General features: G+C 50.3%; 1 protein-coding gene across 5 annotated transcripts in view; it reads right to left on the reverse strand.

Annotated features, from left to right (window-relative positions):
- GSN (gelsolin) overlaps positions 1-12,638 on the reverse strand; it is a 65,553-nt gene that overhangs the window by 40,397 nt on the left and 12,518 nt on the right. For 2 of the 5 annotated variants that reach the window (XM_033237593.1, XM_033237592.1), the window contains exon 2: positions 11,320-11,410. The exons of 1 other annotated variant lie outside the window; for it this stretch is intronic. Coding sequence is in view for 2 of the 4 variants with exons in the window: in XM_033237590.1 (XP_033093481.1) it covers positions 10,331-10,429 (99 nt within the window). In the remaining 2 variants the exon portion in view is untranslated. Of the gene's footprint in view, positions 1-6,693; positions 6,794-10,330; positions 10,443-11,319; positions 11,411-12,638 lie in introns of those variants that run through there. 2 more of the 5 variants (XM_033237590.1, XM_033237591.1) reach the window with 2 other exon arrangements.

The raw sequence follows: 12,638 nt of genomic DNA on the forward strand, positions 1-12,638 counted from the left end.
CTGGGATCTACCAAGAATGCTGGAAGCTTCCCCAGGCCAACCACCTTCCTGATGGGGACAATGAATGATGCAGGACATCAGATGATGGCACCACATCCCTCCTCCTGATGGCTCCAAACAAAGCCCTTCTCTCTCCCCAAGCCTCCCATATCAACTACGGCCAAGATTTCCTCCTTGCTGGGCTCTGGCAAGACGTGTGAGCCCATTGTCTGGATGTGGAAAATCGGGGTCAAAGTGCCTTTCTTGAAGGCTAGTTGAGAGGATTAAATGAGACCATAAATGTGAGGGATCCAAGGACCATGCCCTGCAAAGGCACCCTGCAGGGAGAACTCCCTGAGAAAGACAAAAGGGGGCAGGTGCAGGGAAGAGGGAAAAGACAATGGGACCCAGGCGTGCCTGCAGAGTCTCTGTGGGCCGGAGACACCAAAAATGACCCACAGGGTGAGGACGAGTGACCTTCCAACCTAAGGAATCTGAGGCAATGCACAGGGACGAACCTGGACAGAGCCCAAATCCCCACCACCAGGGAACTTGTGCCAGTGGCACCTTCTGTGGCATTGCAATTTCCTCCTCTGTAAAACAGGGTGAAGATTCCAACCTGGTGGGGTGTCTGGTAGGACTGAAGGAGCCCCTGGCACTGTGCTTGGCACACAGCAGGTATTCAGCAAGCGTAACTAGTCCAAAGACAACCCCCAGCATGTGTCCAGACCCTATACACACATATAGCTCACTGGCCCCTATACCTGCCCTACACCTACCTCATGCCCACCCCTCTACCTCTGCGTCTTTGCATCCAAAGCAAGGGAGACAGGGAGGGTTCCAAACAAGGCTGGTACCAGGGATGGCAATGCATCTCAGGAGAGGGCCTCAAGCCAACATCTACTGAGCCAGCCTTGTTACCCAATCCCCTCCATGAGACTCCTTATGACACCCCTCCCCTCCTCTCTGACTTCGCCTGTTCTGCCCCACCCAAGAGAACAAGGGCTCTTGGCTGAGCATGGTGGCTCATGCCTGTAATCCCAGAACTTTGGGAGGCCAAGGCAGGAGGATGGCTTATACCCAGTGGTTTGAGAACAGCCTGGGAAACAGAGTGAGACCCTGTCTCTACAAAAAATTTAAAAATTAGCCAGGCATGATGGCATACACCAGCAGTCCTAGCTACTGGGGAGGCTGAGGTGGGAGGATCACTTGAACCTGGGAGGTCGAGGCTACAGTAAGTTATGATTGTGCCACTGCACTCCAGCCTGGGCGACAGAGCAAGACTCCATCTCAAAAAAAAAAAAAAAAACTCCAGTGGGGAAATATATCAGAGAATAGCTGTTCCTCCCTATCCACAGGGGATCAGTTGGTTCCAGGACCTCCCTCAGATACCAAAATCTGCAGATGCTGTACACCAATATATAAAATGGCATAGGATTTTATATATTGGTATATTTTATATACAGTATTTGCACATAACCTACATATATCTTCCCATGTATTATACTTTAATCTCTCTAGATTACTTATAAAACCTAATACAATGTAATTGCTATTTACATAGTTGTTATACTGTAGTTGTTACATAAAAATACAAATGTAAATTTCTATGTAACAATAAACTATGTAAATAGTTGTTACACTGTAATGTTTTTAAAATTTGTATTATTTTTACTGTTGTTTATTATTTTTTACTTTTTTTTAAAAAAATTTCTGATCTGTGGTTGGCTGAATCCACGAATGAGGATACAGAGGGCACAAGGTAGCAGATATGTGGAATGAACAAGTCTGGAGAGCTCGTGCCTATAGTCCCAGCACTTTGGGAGGCTGAGGAGGGACCATTGCTTGGGCCCCAGAGTTCAAGACCAACCTGGGCAACATAGTGAGACCCTGTCTCTATATATATTAAAAATAACAAAGATAAAAATTTCAAAATAAAAAAGAGCACTAACGTGCAACACAAGGACTACAGGGAATAAGTTGTACTGTATTTTGGGATTCATGCTAAATGAGCAGATTTTATTAGGTCAGTGCAAAAATAATTATGGTTTTTGTCATTGAAAGTAATGGCAAAAATCGCAATTACTTCTATGCCAACAGAGATGGGTATGTTTTTTCTTCACTATAGTAACCTTTTTACTATGTATATGTATTCCATAACATCATGTTATATACCTTAAGTATATATAATAACTTGTATTTTTTAAAAAAAGAGAAACTCCAAATAGCACGATTTAGAGATTCTTCACAATTTATCTAAAACTTTTGACTACAATAGAACCATCAGAGATACAAAGATATTTTTATGGCTACTCATCCTTTTAACTCTAATAGGTTTTATTTAAAGTACTTTCCCCTCCTTTAACCCAAACAGAGGTATAGTACTGGAATGCTTTTCTTCCTTCCCCAGCTTACAGGATAATCATAGCCAACTGGAAGATTTAAACAAGATCCAGCACCTAAAATACAGTCCCTGGCATGAAGTTGGGCTCCCATGTGGGTGCTGCCTTCTGTGCCCGGGTGTGCTTTAGGCCTCACCTCTCTCCAGGCACCTGCCCAATCACCAGCACTGTCCTCCAAGTCCCTGTCCATGTGGGAGCTTCTAGAACCCTCTGGGATACCCTTGGAGGCAGGACGCAACCACAGTCATCCCACCGAGACAGTACATAAAGGCTGAGACCAGAGCAGAGACCAAGCTCACCTCCTCCCCACTTTACACCTACTTCTCACTCCCACACTCCAGCCACTGTCCTGATTTGGTGTCCTCATCTTTTCCCTGGGATCATGACATCAGCTCCCTCACTCCCTTAAACTCTCCCTGCACTGGGCCCATCACCCATACAGATTGCATCATCCCTTCCATGGACCTCAGTGCAGACAGAAAGAAGTCAGGATTCTTGAGTTCGGTCCTCTATGATCTGGGGCCCACAAGCCCTTGCAGTCTCACTGCCCACTAACCCCCCAACAATATTCCCTGTGCCATCACCTCTATACAATCTCATCTGCCTGCTCCGGGAGACCAAGGTCTAGCCTTGGCTCTGCCTCCCTGTGTGACCTTGGGTAAGTTCTTTGCCTCTCTAGGCCTGTCTCCTCATCGGGCTACTGGGGCTTTGTGTAAATGAGACAAGATGAGGTTGTGAGTGCCAGGTGCCAAGAGGCTCAAGAAACGTTAGCCTGCAATCCACGGCCTCCTGTCTAGCACATCCACCCCCTCCTATGGCAGCTATTAGCAATCTACTTCTTCAACTTTAACAGCAGCAGGTTCTCACTCTCTCTCCTAAGTTCTGGAATGCAGACGTGCTCACAGCCAGCACCAGCAGGCAGGGAGGGGAGCAGAAGGAAGACAGCTTAAAGGAAAATTACCCAGCTTTCGCCCCAGCCAATGCCGGTGCTCACAGCTATCTCAGAGAGGGAATCTGGGGGCCTGGCAACCCCTTCCTGCGCCGTAGGCTTGGCCCCAAGCCTTGACCCCATCTGAGCTGGTGGGATGGCGGGGGGTTACTCTGGCCACCACTCCTCTGGGGCACTCCCACTTTTTGGCATCCAAAGAGACAGGGAGGAGGAGGGAGGAAAAAAAAAAAACCAGACAGGCCTTTGTGAAGAGGAGAAAGTTGGTTCCTGCCATTGCTTGCTGGGGCCCCAGGCACCAACATAATGGAGGATCCCCAATGACAAAGGGTCCCACAGTGGCTGAGAGCCTGCCCAGTTGCCATAGCTCAAGTCTCAAACCCTGGGTACCATGTCTCTGCATCATAGAGTTTGTCATGCCCAGTGTCATATACCCTGTAACTGTGCCACCTACCAGGCCCTGCGTTCCTCTTGCTTTGTCCCGTGTGTCTCCCTTGTAGTGGCACCTCATGCCTCTTACACCCTGGGTCATGTTTCATGCACCATGTCATGTCTGTTTTGTGACAGACTGTACCATGCACTCAATGGATTCCCCCCGCCTCAGTCTCCCAAAGTGCTGGGATTATAGGCGTGAGCCACCTCGCCTGGCCTGCTTTCTGTCTCTCTGAAGATCCAGACCTGTGTTCATTCCATCTCCCAGATCCCCTCTCTGAGATGGCTGTGAGTCCATCACACCAGGTCCTACCCCTTAGAAGTATGTGCCATAAACCTTGTCCTGGATCTATGAATTGTGTTGTCCCTTGCTTGATGATTCACATCAGGAAGGGGACAGGATGATATTTAGGGAAGGCAGGCTCTGGGATGGACTCCCCGCCCTATCAACTATCATCTATGTGAGCCTGCAAAAGTGACTTCCCGTCTCAGTGCCTGTTTCTTCAGTTATAAAATGGAACTGATATTCACATTCACCGAGGATTAAAGTAGGTAATGCATGTAAGATGCTTAGCCTAGAAGCTGGCACAGAGTGAGTGCTTTAAAATGTTTGCTAGGCCTGTGCCAACCGTGCCTGGGCATCTGTGTTATGTCCTGTGCCCTGCGTACCAGCCTCCCATGTGCCCAGCTCCTCGGGTGCGTCAGACACTGTGCACATTAGTGAAATTCAACAACCCCCTACAGGGAAAGTAGAATTATCCCTCTCATGCAGAGGAGTAATCAAAGGGCAATAATTTGCATGAGGCCACAGGGCCAGCTGGAATGAACACAGGTCTGGATCTTCGGAGAGACAGAAAGCAGGCCAGGTGAGGTGGCTCATGCCTAACATCCCAACACTTTGGGAGGCTGAGGCGGGGGGAATCCATTGAGTTCAGGAGTTCAAGATCAGCCTGGGCATCACCACAAGTCCCCATCTACAAAAAATACAAAAATAGCCAGGAGTGATGGCATGTGCCTGTGGTCCCAGCTACTCAGGAGGCTGAGGTGGGAGGATCACTTGAGCCCAGGAAGTTGAGGCTGCAGTGAGCAGAGATCATGCCACCGCACTCCAGCCTAGCAATCCAGCCTAGGCAATGAAACAACAACAATAAAACAACAAAGAGACAGAAAGCAGATGCGTGGTCAGCTATGGGGTGTGTGTAGAGACGGACGTAAGCAAGCATGAGGGATCCTTTTGGGGATGATGAAAATCTTATCAACTGAATTGTGATAATGGTTGCATAACTCTGTAAATTTACTAAACATTATTGAATTGAGTGAATTATGTGTATGTAAATTATATGTAAATTTACTCCAATAAATCATGTAAATTATATTTCAATAAAGCTGTTTTTCTTTAGGAAAAAAAAAGCCCACGAGCTTCCAGTGCACTATTCTGCGAAAGCATTCTGCAAGAGAAGGGCGCTCTCTGTGGGTCAGTGAAGTTCAACCAGAGGCCAAGCTGCTCTGAGGCCCAGCTGGGAGCAGGTTTGAGCCCAGCGGTTCCCTAACACCTCTGTGGACCAGGTGTGCAGCAGGATCACCCAGGGAGCTCAGGAAACAATAGATTCACAGGCCCCACCCCCAGCCTCTGAGTCTGTAGGTCTAGGGTGGGGCCTGGGAACCTGTGATTCTGAGGCTCAGCCAGGACTGGGCCCACATCTTCCTTTCACATTTGGGGAAACTGAGGTTAGCCAGGAGACGGGCCTGGTCAGACCTAGTTGATCAAACAGTGGGAGAGCCAGAGCTAGAATTAGAGCCCTTTCCTCTTCTCCTCTCTCCATTCCCTCCGCCTCCCTCCCACTCCTCCCCCTGTCCTCAGCCTCCCAGTGACTCAGGGCTCTGAGTCACCCAGAGGCCCCACAGAGGAAACTTCTTAGGAAAAACAATCGCCAAACAAAGCTTTCCCTGATCTGGAAACAGAATAGGCCCAGGGGGCCAAGAGAGGGAGGGGAGGGAGAACACAGGGTGGAGTCGGAGGCTCCAAGACTTGGAGACTTGGAGTCTCAGCCACTCCCTTGTGTGGGGCCCTAGATAGGGATGTCCCCACAATGCACATCCCCACCTGCAAATAACACCTCCTATGCTAACAGATGCCCATTGTGATGAGGCCACATGATGACTACTTTATAAGCATTGTCTTGTTGAATCCTCCCCAAAACCCATGGCTGGCATTGTCTCCTTTTACAGATGGAGGAACAAAGGCTCAGAGAGGTTCAGCCCAGGTTTACACCATTAGGAATCCAGGGCTGTCTGACTCTGAAGTCCAAAGTCTGACTCTCACTTCTACACACCTTTAAAAAATACCTACTGCACACAGCGGCATGAAGATCAGCTCTCATCAGACAGGTAAAGCGAATGATGGCCACAGTGGCTGTTCAATCACAAACTGTCTCCTTTCTTTCTCTGTGTCAGGCCCTGCCTTGGGACTTCCTGACCCAAACAGGAACACCAATAGTCATTCAAGTAGCTGTGGGCCCTGGGAGCACAAAGGAGGGAGCACCCACACCCAAGGGAGCCACGGAGGAGGGGCATTGGGGCAGAGCCTTGGAGGACAAATGGAGTTTCCTCTTTGGGGAGGTAGGAACAACAGAAGCAAAGGCTCAGGGGTGTGGCCCGCACAGAGAAGCGTAAATAGTTTGAAGAGGCATGGCTGGGGTTGAGACAGTGGATACCTGGGGGAGAAGGGGTCTGATTGCTATGGAGTCCTGGCCTGATTCGAGGCACTGAGGATTTTTAAGCAGGGAGAGAATAGGATCGGAACTGGTTTCATCTCTGCAGAGGGCCTGGCTGGTGGTTGAACTAAGAGTCAGGAGTGGGACTTCCCCTTGGGTTTCCCTGGAATCCCTCCTCTGAGCTGGCTTCGGGGACCATCCCAGATCCCGTGCTACTCACCCACAGGTCAGAACTGCCCCCGAGGGCTTCTTCCTCGGCCATCACTAGGCTAGGGGGAGCTATGTGGGCCTCTCCTGACACAGGCCAACCTAATCATCTCAGCCTATAAATAGTACTCAGGATTAGTCTGGAAATAGCTGTGCCAAGCCAACTCCACAGGCATCACGGGCACGCACAGTTCCGGAAATGGTTCTTCTCCTCAACACAATTAAAACCCAACACTTCCTCAGGAAACTACTGTTCACACTCTGCTTTGCTTCCTTAAGCACGAGGCAGTCGGTTTTGGGGGAAGAACCTGCCTGCTTACTGCTGATTAGTGGGGGTATGCTTTGTGGAGAGGAGGCCCTTTTCCTGCTTCTCCTTCTCTGAGGACCTGAGGGAGCCACTACCACTCTCTGGGCTTCAGTTTCCCCAAATGTAAACTAGGGAGGTGGGACATGATGCCATTTTTAACTTACCAGGATTTCAAAAATTAGAATTGTAATAAACATGTGAGCAGGGAGAAATGAACAGGTCCAGAGCCTGCCACGGAGGGTCTGAGTGGCCTTGGATGAGCCACTGTTCCTCTCTGGGCCCCAGATTCCTCAGCTGTAAAATGAGGGTGCTGGGGGATGCTGTCCAAGGTCAACAATTTTTTTTAATTCCATTTTTTTGTTTAGTACGTTTGAGAACCCAGCCAGCTGGCCATCCTATGCCAGCCTTGTGCTGAGTGCTGGGGATATAGGGACAAATAAAACCCAGTCCAGGCCTCTGTGTGCCCAGCCCTGCACCGGATCCCAGTGTGTAACAGCATGTCCAGTCCCCTCAGTGACCCACTAGAGGCTTCCTTTGGGGCTGCTGGGGACATCTTGTTTCTAGTTGAGAATTCAGATTTATGTCCAAAGACAAGAACTCCCTGAGGGGCAGATTACAACATGGACTGAGCTATTACAATCGACAAGGACACAAAGCTAACACAGCCATTGTTATACACCAGCCATGTGCTAAGGACTTGATTTCCCCATTGTTTAACCATCACCAACTCTATTATCACCCCCATTTCACAGATGTGGAAACTGAGGCTGAGAGGAGTAAGGGACTTGTCCAAGGGCACAGAGCAAGTCAGGGTTACAGTGATGTTTCAGGCCCAGACCTGTTTGCCTCTGGAGCCCAGGGTTTAACACACCCCAGTGCTACTGTGAAAGGGCTCTGGACAGGTCAGGCTGGCCGGCCAATGCGGGGATAACAGAACAGGGGCATGGAACAGAAAGGGGCATTGAGGATGTTGCTGTGTGTGTGCGGTGGGGGGAGTGACAAGGCTTCAGCAATGGTACTCATTCTCTCCAACCAGCTCCCAGCACTGCCGTCCTCTGATCCACCCTCCGCTCTGCCTGCCATGGACTGATTGTTCTGAAATCCCATGGATCAAGTCACTCCTCAGCTGAAGACCTGTCCATGATTCCCTGGTACCCGGAGGATAGAAACCCAGCATTTAAAACCTCTCTGACCAGGTCTTCCGGTCAGCTCCCCACCTCAACCCTCACACTCCTGCTTACTAGCCCCCAGGCATAGCGGGCTCCTCCAGCGGCCAAGCCTTCGCCTATGGGGCCTTCTTGCCTGGAATGCCCAACTCCCCCTTCTCAGCCTTGTTTGACTCTCAAGTAGGAAAGGCACTCTTTGGCTCCCTGAGCCCCTTGGCACTTATCACAGAGCACTCTGGGCATTAACTGCCACTGTCTCCATCTTGGATGAGAGTGGATATCCAAGGGCCGGGTGGTGTCTGATTCACCTCCCTCTCCAGTGCAGCAGCTCAGCAAGGGCTGACCGGGTAAACTAAAAAATGCAGAGAGCCGAAAGAATTCTGGGAAAGTGCACGTTTCCCAGGACTGCCCAGTGACAAGCCCTGTACCGAGGCACAGCATCAGGACACCCTGCTGTGGAAGAACCAAAAATTCCACCCTCACGGCTTATCAGGATGGTCCTTGTGCCTGTCTCGTTCAAGGGTTCTGATAATGAAATCTGGGCAAGTTACCCTCCTGCTTTAAAACTTCCAATGGTTCCCAGAGGTCTAGCATAAAATCCAAACTCAAGAGCCCACATAACCTAGGTGCCGCCTGGCCCCCAGGCCCTCCTCTTGCCATGCCCCCTCCCTGGCCAGCCTCCCTCGCTTCTTTCAGTTCTTTAAGGACTCCCCCATACTAAAGCCTTACCCAGACCGCCTCTCTGCCTGGGGGGCTCCTCTGTTCCCTGCTCACTCAGCCACCTCCCTCTCCCTCTTCAGGTCTCACTTTTTAGGGGAGGCTTCCCTCATCTGTCCAGATAAGACCGCACTACTCCCACCCAATCCCATACGCTTCCATAACCCGATCATTTCCTTCACAGCAAGAATTAATCTTTGGTGTAAATAATGATCTACCGGAAGACCCATGAGGAATGGGAAGGTCTTGTTTTTTGCTGATTCTCAAACACCCAGCTCAGAGCCTAAGTGTCTCTCAAATGAATGAAGATATGAATGGATGAATGAATGAATGAATGAACCTGTATACCTATATCAAGACAAGAAGGTGGGCAGAATCCTAGGGAACACTGAGGCAGAAAAAACAGGGCCCTGGGCTGGGCATCGTGGCTCACACCTATAATCCCAGCAGTTTGGGAGGCCAAGGTGGGCAGATCACTTGAGGTCAGGAGTTTGAGACCAGCCTGGCCAACGTGGTAAAACCTATCTCTACTAAAAACACAAACATTAGCCAGGTGTGGTGGCACACGCGTGTAGTCACAGCTACTCGAGAGGCTGAGGCAGGAGAATCATTTGTACCTGGGAGGAGGAGGTTGCAGTGAGCTGAGATCATGCCACTGCACTCCAGCCTGGGCACCACAGCAGGACTCCGTCTCAAGAAAGAAAAAAAAAAGAAAGAAAGAAAGAAAGAAAAAGAAAAACAGGGCCTTAACTAAAAAAGACAGGAGGAAAAACAGGGCCCTAACTAAAAAGAGAGGACAGGCTCTAACTGAAAAAAAACCAGGGCCCTAACTAAAAAAGTCAGGAGGATAAACAGGGCCCTAACTAAAAAGACAGGAGGAAATCAACCAGACAGTGCAGCCTCCCAGAAGCAAAAGGAGGGAGCTTCTAGAACTGCACTAAAGACTGGTACATGGAATCCTGAGGAAAGCACTAGATTGGACATTGAGGAGGTCACTGGGGCCTCCATGATTGAACCAAGGTTCCGTGGAGGTGGGCACAGGGCTGGTACATTGCAGGGGGCAGAGGAGTAAAGGGGGGTGAATCAGCAAAGCTCTCAGGTGATGGGTGCTCAGCTGGGCCTATGCCAGCCTGGCCCTGCAGGGTCTGTGGAAGACAGGGCCCCTGTGTCACAGTTACCAAAAGCATCAACAGGACATAACATTCTTTTTGTTGACAGATCACTTTGAGGCAACTTGGCTTTTGGAGTTGTCAAGGCTCAGTCTCAAAGGCAGGCGCATCAGAGCCAAGACTCGGCCCTCAGTTCCTCCTATTAGGGCAGCACTAGGGCCACCTCTTTGCCAGCAAAACCTTTGGGTAGCAGCTGATGGGGCGAGTCACCTTTCTGGGCCCAGCAGGCCTTTCGGGAATCCCTGGCTTTTGGGGCACAACATCCTGGGGACCATCAAAAAGCCCTTTCACCTGAGCTTTGGGAAAGAGGAACAGCTCCGGCTGTGGGCGGCTCGTGTCACCATCTGGAAGCCAGCTGGGCCATGGCAGACGTGTAAGTCCTGTGTGCATTCATCCCCTTCTCCTTTTGGCAGAAAAGGGATAGTGTGGGCTGGAGGGGTGTTTTCCCGGGTTCTTGCACAATTGCTAATTAGAAATTCACTTCTGTTTGGGTGTTGGAAGCTGGGTGATTCCCCCTAGTAGCGATCCTTCCTGTCTCACTGGTCACAAAGCCCTTTGGCATCTACGAGCTCACTGGGTCCACAGAGCAGCTTTGTTAGGTGGGTAGGGGGAGACCAAGGCACCCGTCTTACAGATGGAAAAACCGAGGCTGCAGCTGGGAGGTGAGCCAGTCTCCTGGCTTCCAGCCCAGGACTCTGCACTCCTCCCCCCACCTCCCTGCCTACTTCAGCAGGTCACCTGTGAATCTGATAGTCAGGGAGGCCCCACCCTGCCAGGTGGCCCCAGTGGGCATGACTCATCTGCCTTCCCCATGACTCACACACCTCGGGTGCTCCTCCTCTGGTCAACAAGTCTGGAGACTCGGCAAATGGACCCCCATTTTTCTCACCTCTCCAAAGCCTCTGGGAAAAATTCCTGCACCTCCTCTTTATGGGGACTCTACTCTTCTACAGAAGAGCCACCAAGGCCTTGAGAGGGAAAGCCACTCTCCTAAAGTCACACAGCAAGCAAGCAGCACAGCCAGGGTGGGAGCCAGGCATCTGGGCACTGAGCCCAGTCCCTGCCTCCTCCCCACAAGATCACTCTCGCCTGACCTCCCTCTCAAGGGCAGGAAAGGAGCAGAGACGCACTCTGAGCCTTATTGGGAAGACCTCAGGGACTCCCACTGAATCCACTGCGGCTACAGTGGCTGCTTCCACCACTGAAGTCTCCTCCAGGCTTCCCTGGGCAGCCAGGGCGGGGTTTAACAGGAGGACAGGTGTCTGCATTGCTCTACCTACCTAACAGGGCTGTGCAGGGTGAAGAGCGCTGCTCTGTGGGAAGGCGCCTGGACCAAGGCCGAAGCACTGGACAAAGAGCTATGAGCACCACCTGTAAAAAAAGGGCACAAGAATGTCAGCCTCAGGGGGAGTTCAAGGTTATCTGGTCAAATCCCCATTTGATGTTTCAACTCCTTTCCTCCCCTCCACCAGGGGTCACACAATCAGTACTTGCACACATCCGGCAACAGGGCACTCACTACCGGCCAAGGCTGCACGACCTGCTGCTGGAGGCTTTGGCTGGGTAAAAGAATTTTCCTAAGGACGCACTAAAATCTCTCTCTTCTTATGTAGCTGCTGGTACTAGCTCTGCCTCCTTCTGGGTCAGCCAGAACAGGTCTGTCCCCCTCTTTCCTGATGACTCTTTGGAGATTTGAAGATAGTGATCCTGGGCCCCTCAAGTCTTCTACAAATTGTACACCCCCTTTCCTCCAGCTCTTCCTGAGACCAGGGTTTCTGGTTCATTCACCCTGTTCCCTGATCTGCTCCAGATGAACTCTGTCCCTACTGACAGGACAAGACCCAGAATTAGACAATCAGACAAGTTCTACCCAGGGCAGGGCGAGCAGGACTCTCACCTCCTTCATTAGAGATATCATGCTTCTATTCATTGAGCCTAAAATCCCATTCACATTTAAGGCAGTCCTATTGCATGGCTGAATTCAGTTTACAGTCAACCTCAGAGTTGTACTTTAGGACTCTGGAGTTATATAAACTGGGCCCTCACTTAACTGTGTAAGTTGAGCAAGCTACATCACTTCTCTGAGTCTCAGTTGCCTTCTCTGTTCAAGATGGATAATATTAGAACCTACAATGAGATCAAACATGTTCAGGGTTTTGCACAAGGCATATGTCTACTCTAATTATTACCCTGATTATTAACTAAATTTCTAAGTCTTTTGCCTGCAAATTGTATCCTTCTCATCCTGCACATGTGCAGTTTGGGGACCCACCCTGTTGATTTGTCATGTTCACAACTCTGTGCCTCAGCATCACTCTATTATTGTTCTAATGCACTACTGCTGAGCAAGACTACATTATCAGTGTCTGGTGACAGGACTTTCTCTCCCTCTAGGCTGTAAGCTCCTCAGAGGCAATGATTCTGTCTGCTTCACCTCTGAAGCTTCAGCATGGCATGTGCCCAGCAGATGGCAGGGCCAGTGGACATATGCTAGATGAGCGGATGAAGGACCATCCCGCATCAGCTCATCGTGGAGTATGCAGCTCAGTCCCCCCGCCTCTCAGGGACAACTTGGATCTTCACCCTTCCTCGCCACTAA

The sequence above is a fragment of the Trachypithecus francoisi genome, unplaced genomic scaffold (genome assembly GCF_009764315.1).
Source record: "Trachypithecus francoisi isolate TF-2019V2 unplaced genomic scaffold, Tfra_2.0 Lachesis_group16, whole genome shotgun sequence".
In the NCBI taxonomy this organism is placed as follows: Eukaryota; Metazoa; Chordata; class Mammalia; order Primates; family Cercopithecidae; genus Trachypithecus; species Trachypithecus francoisi.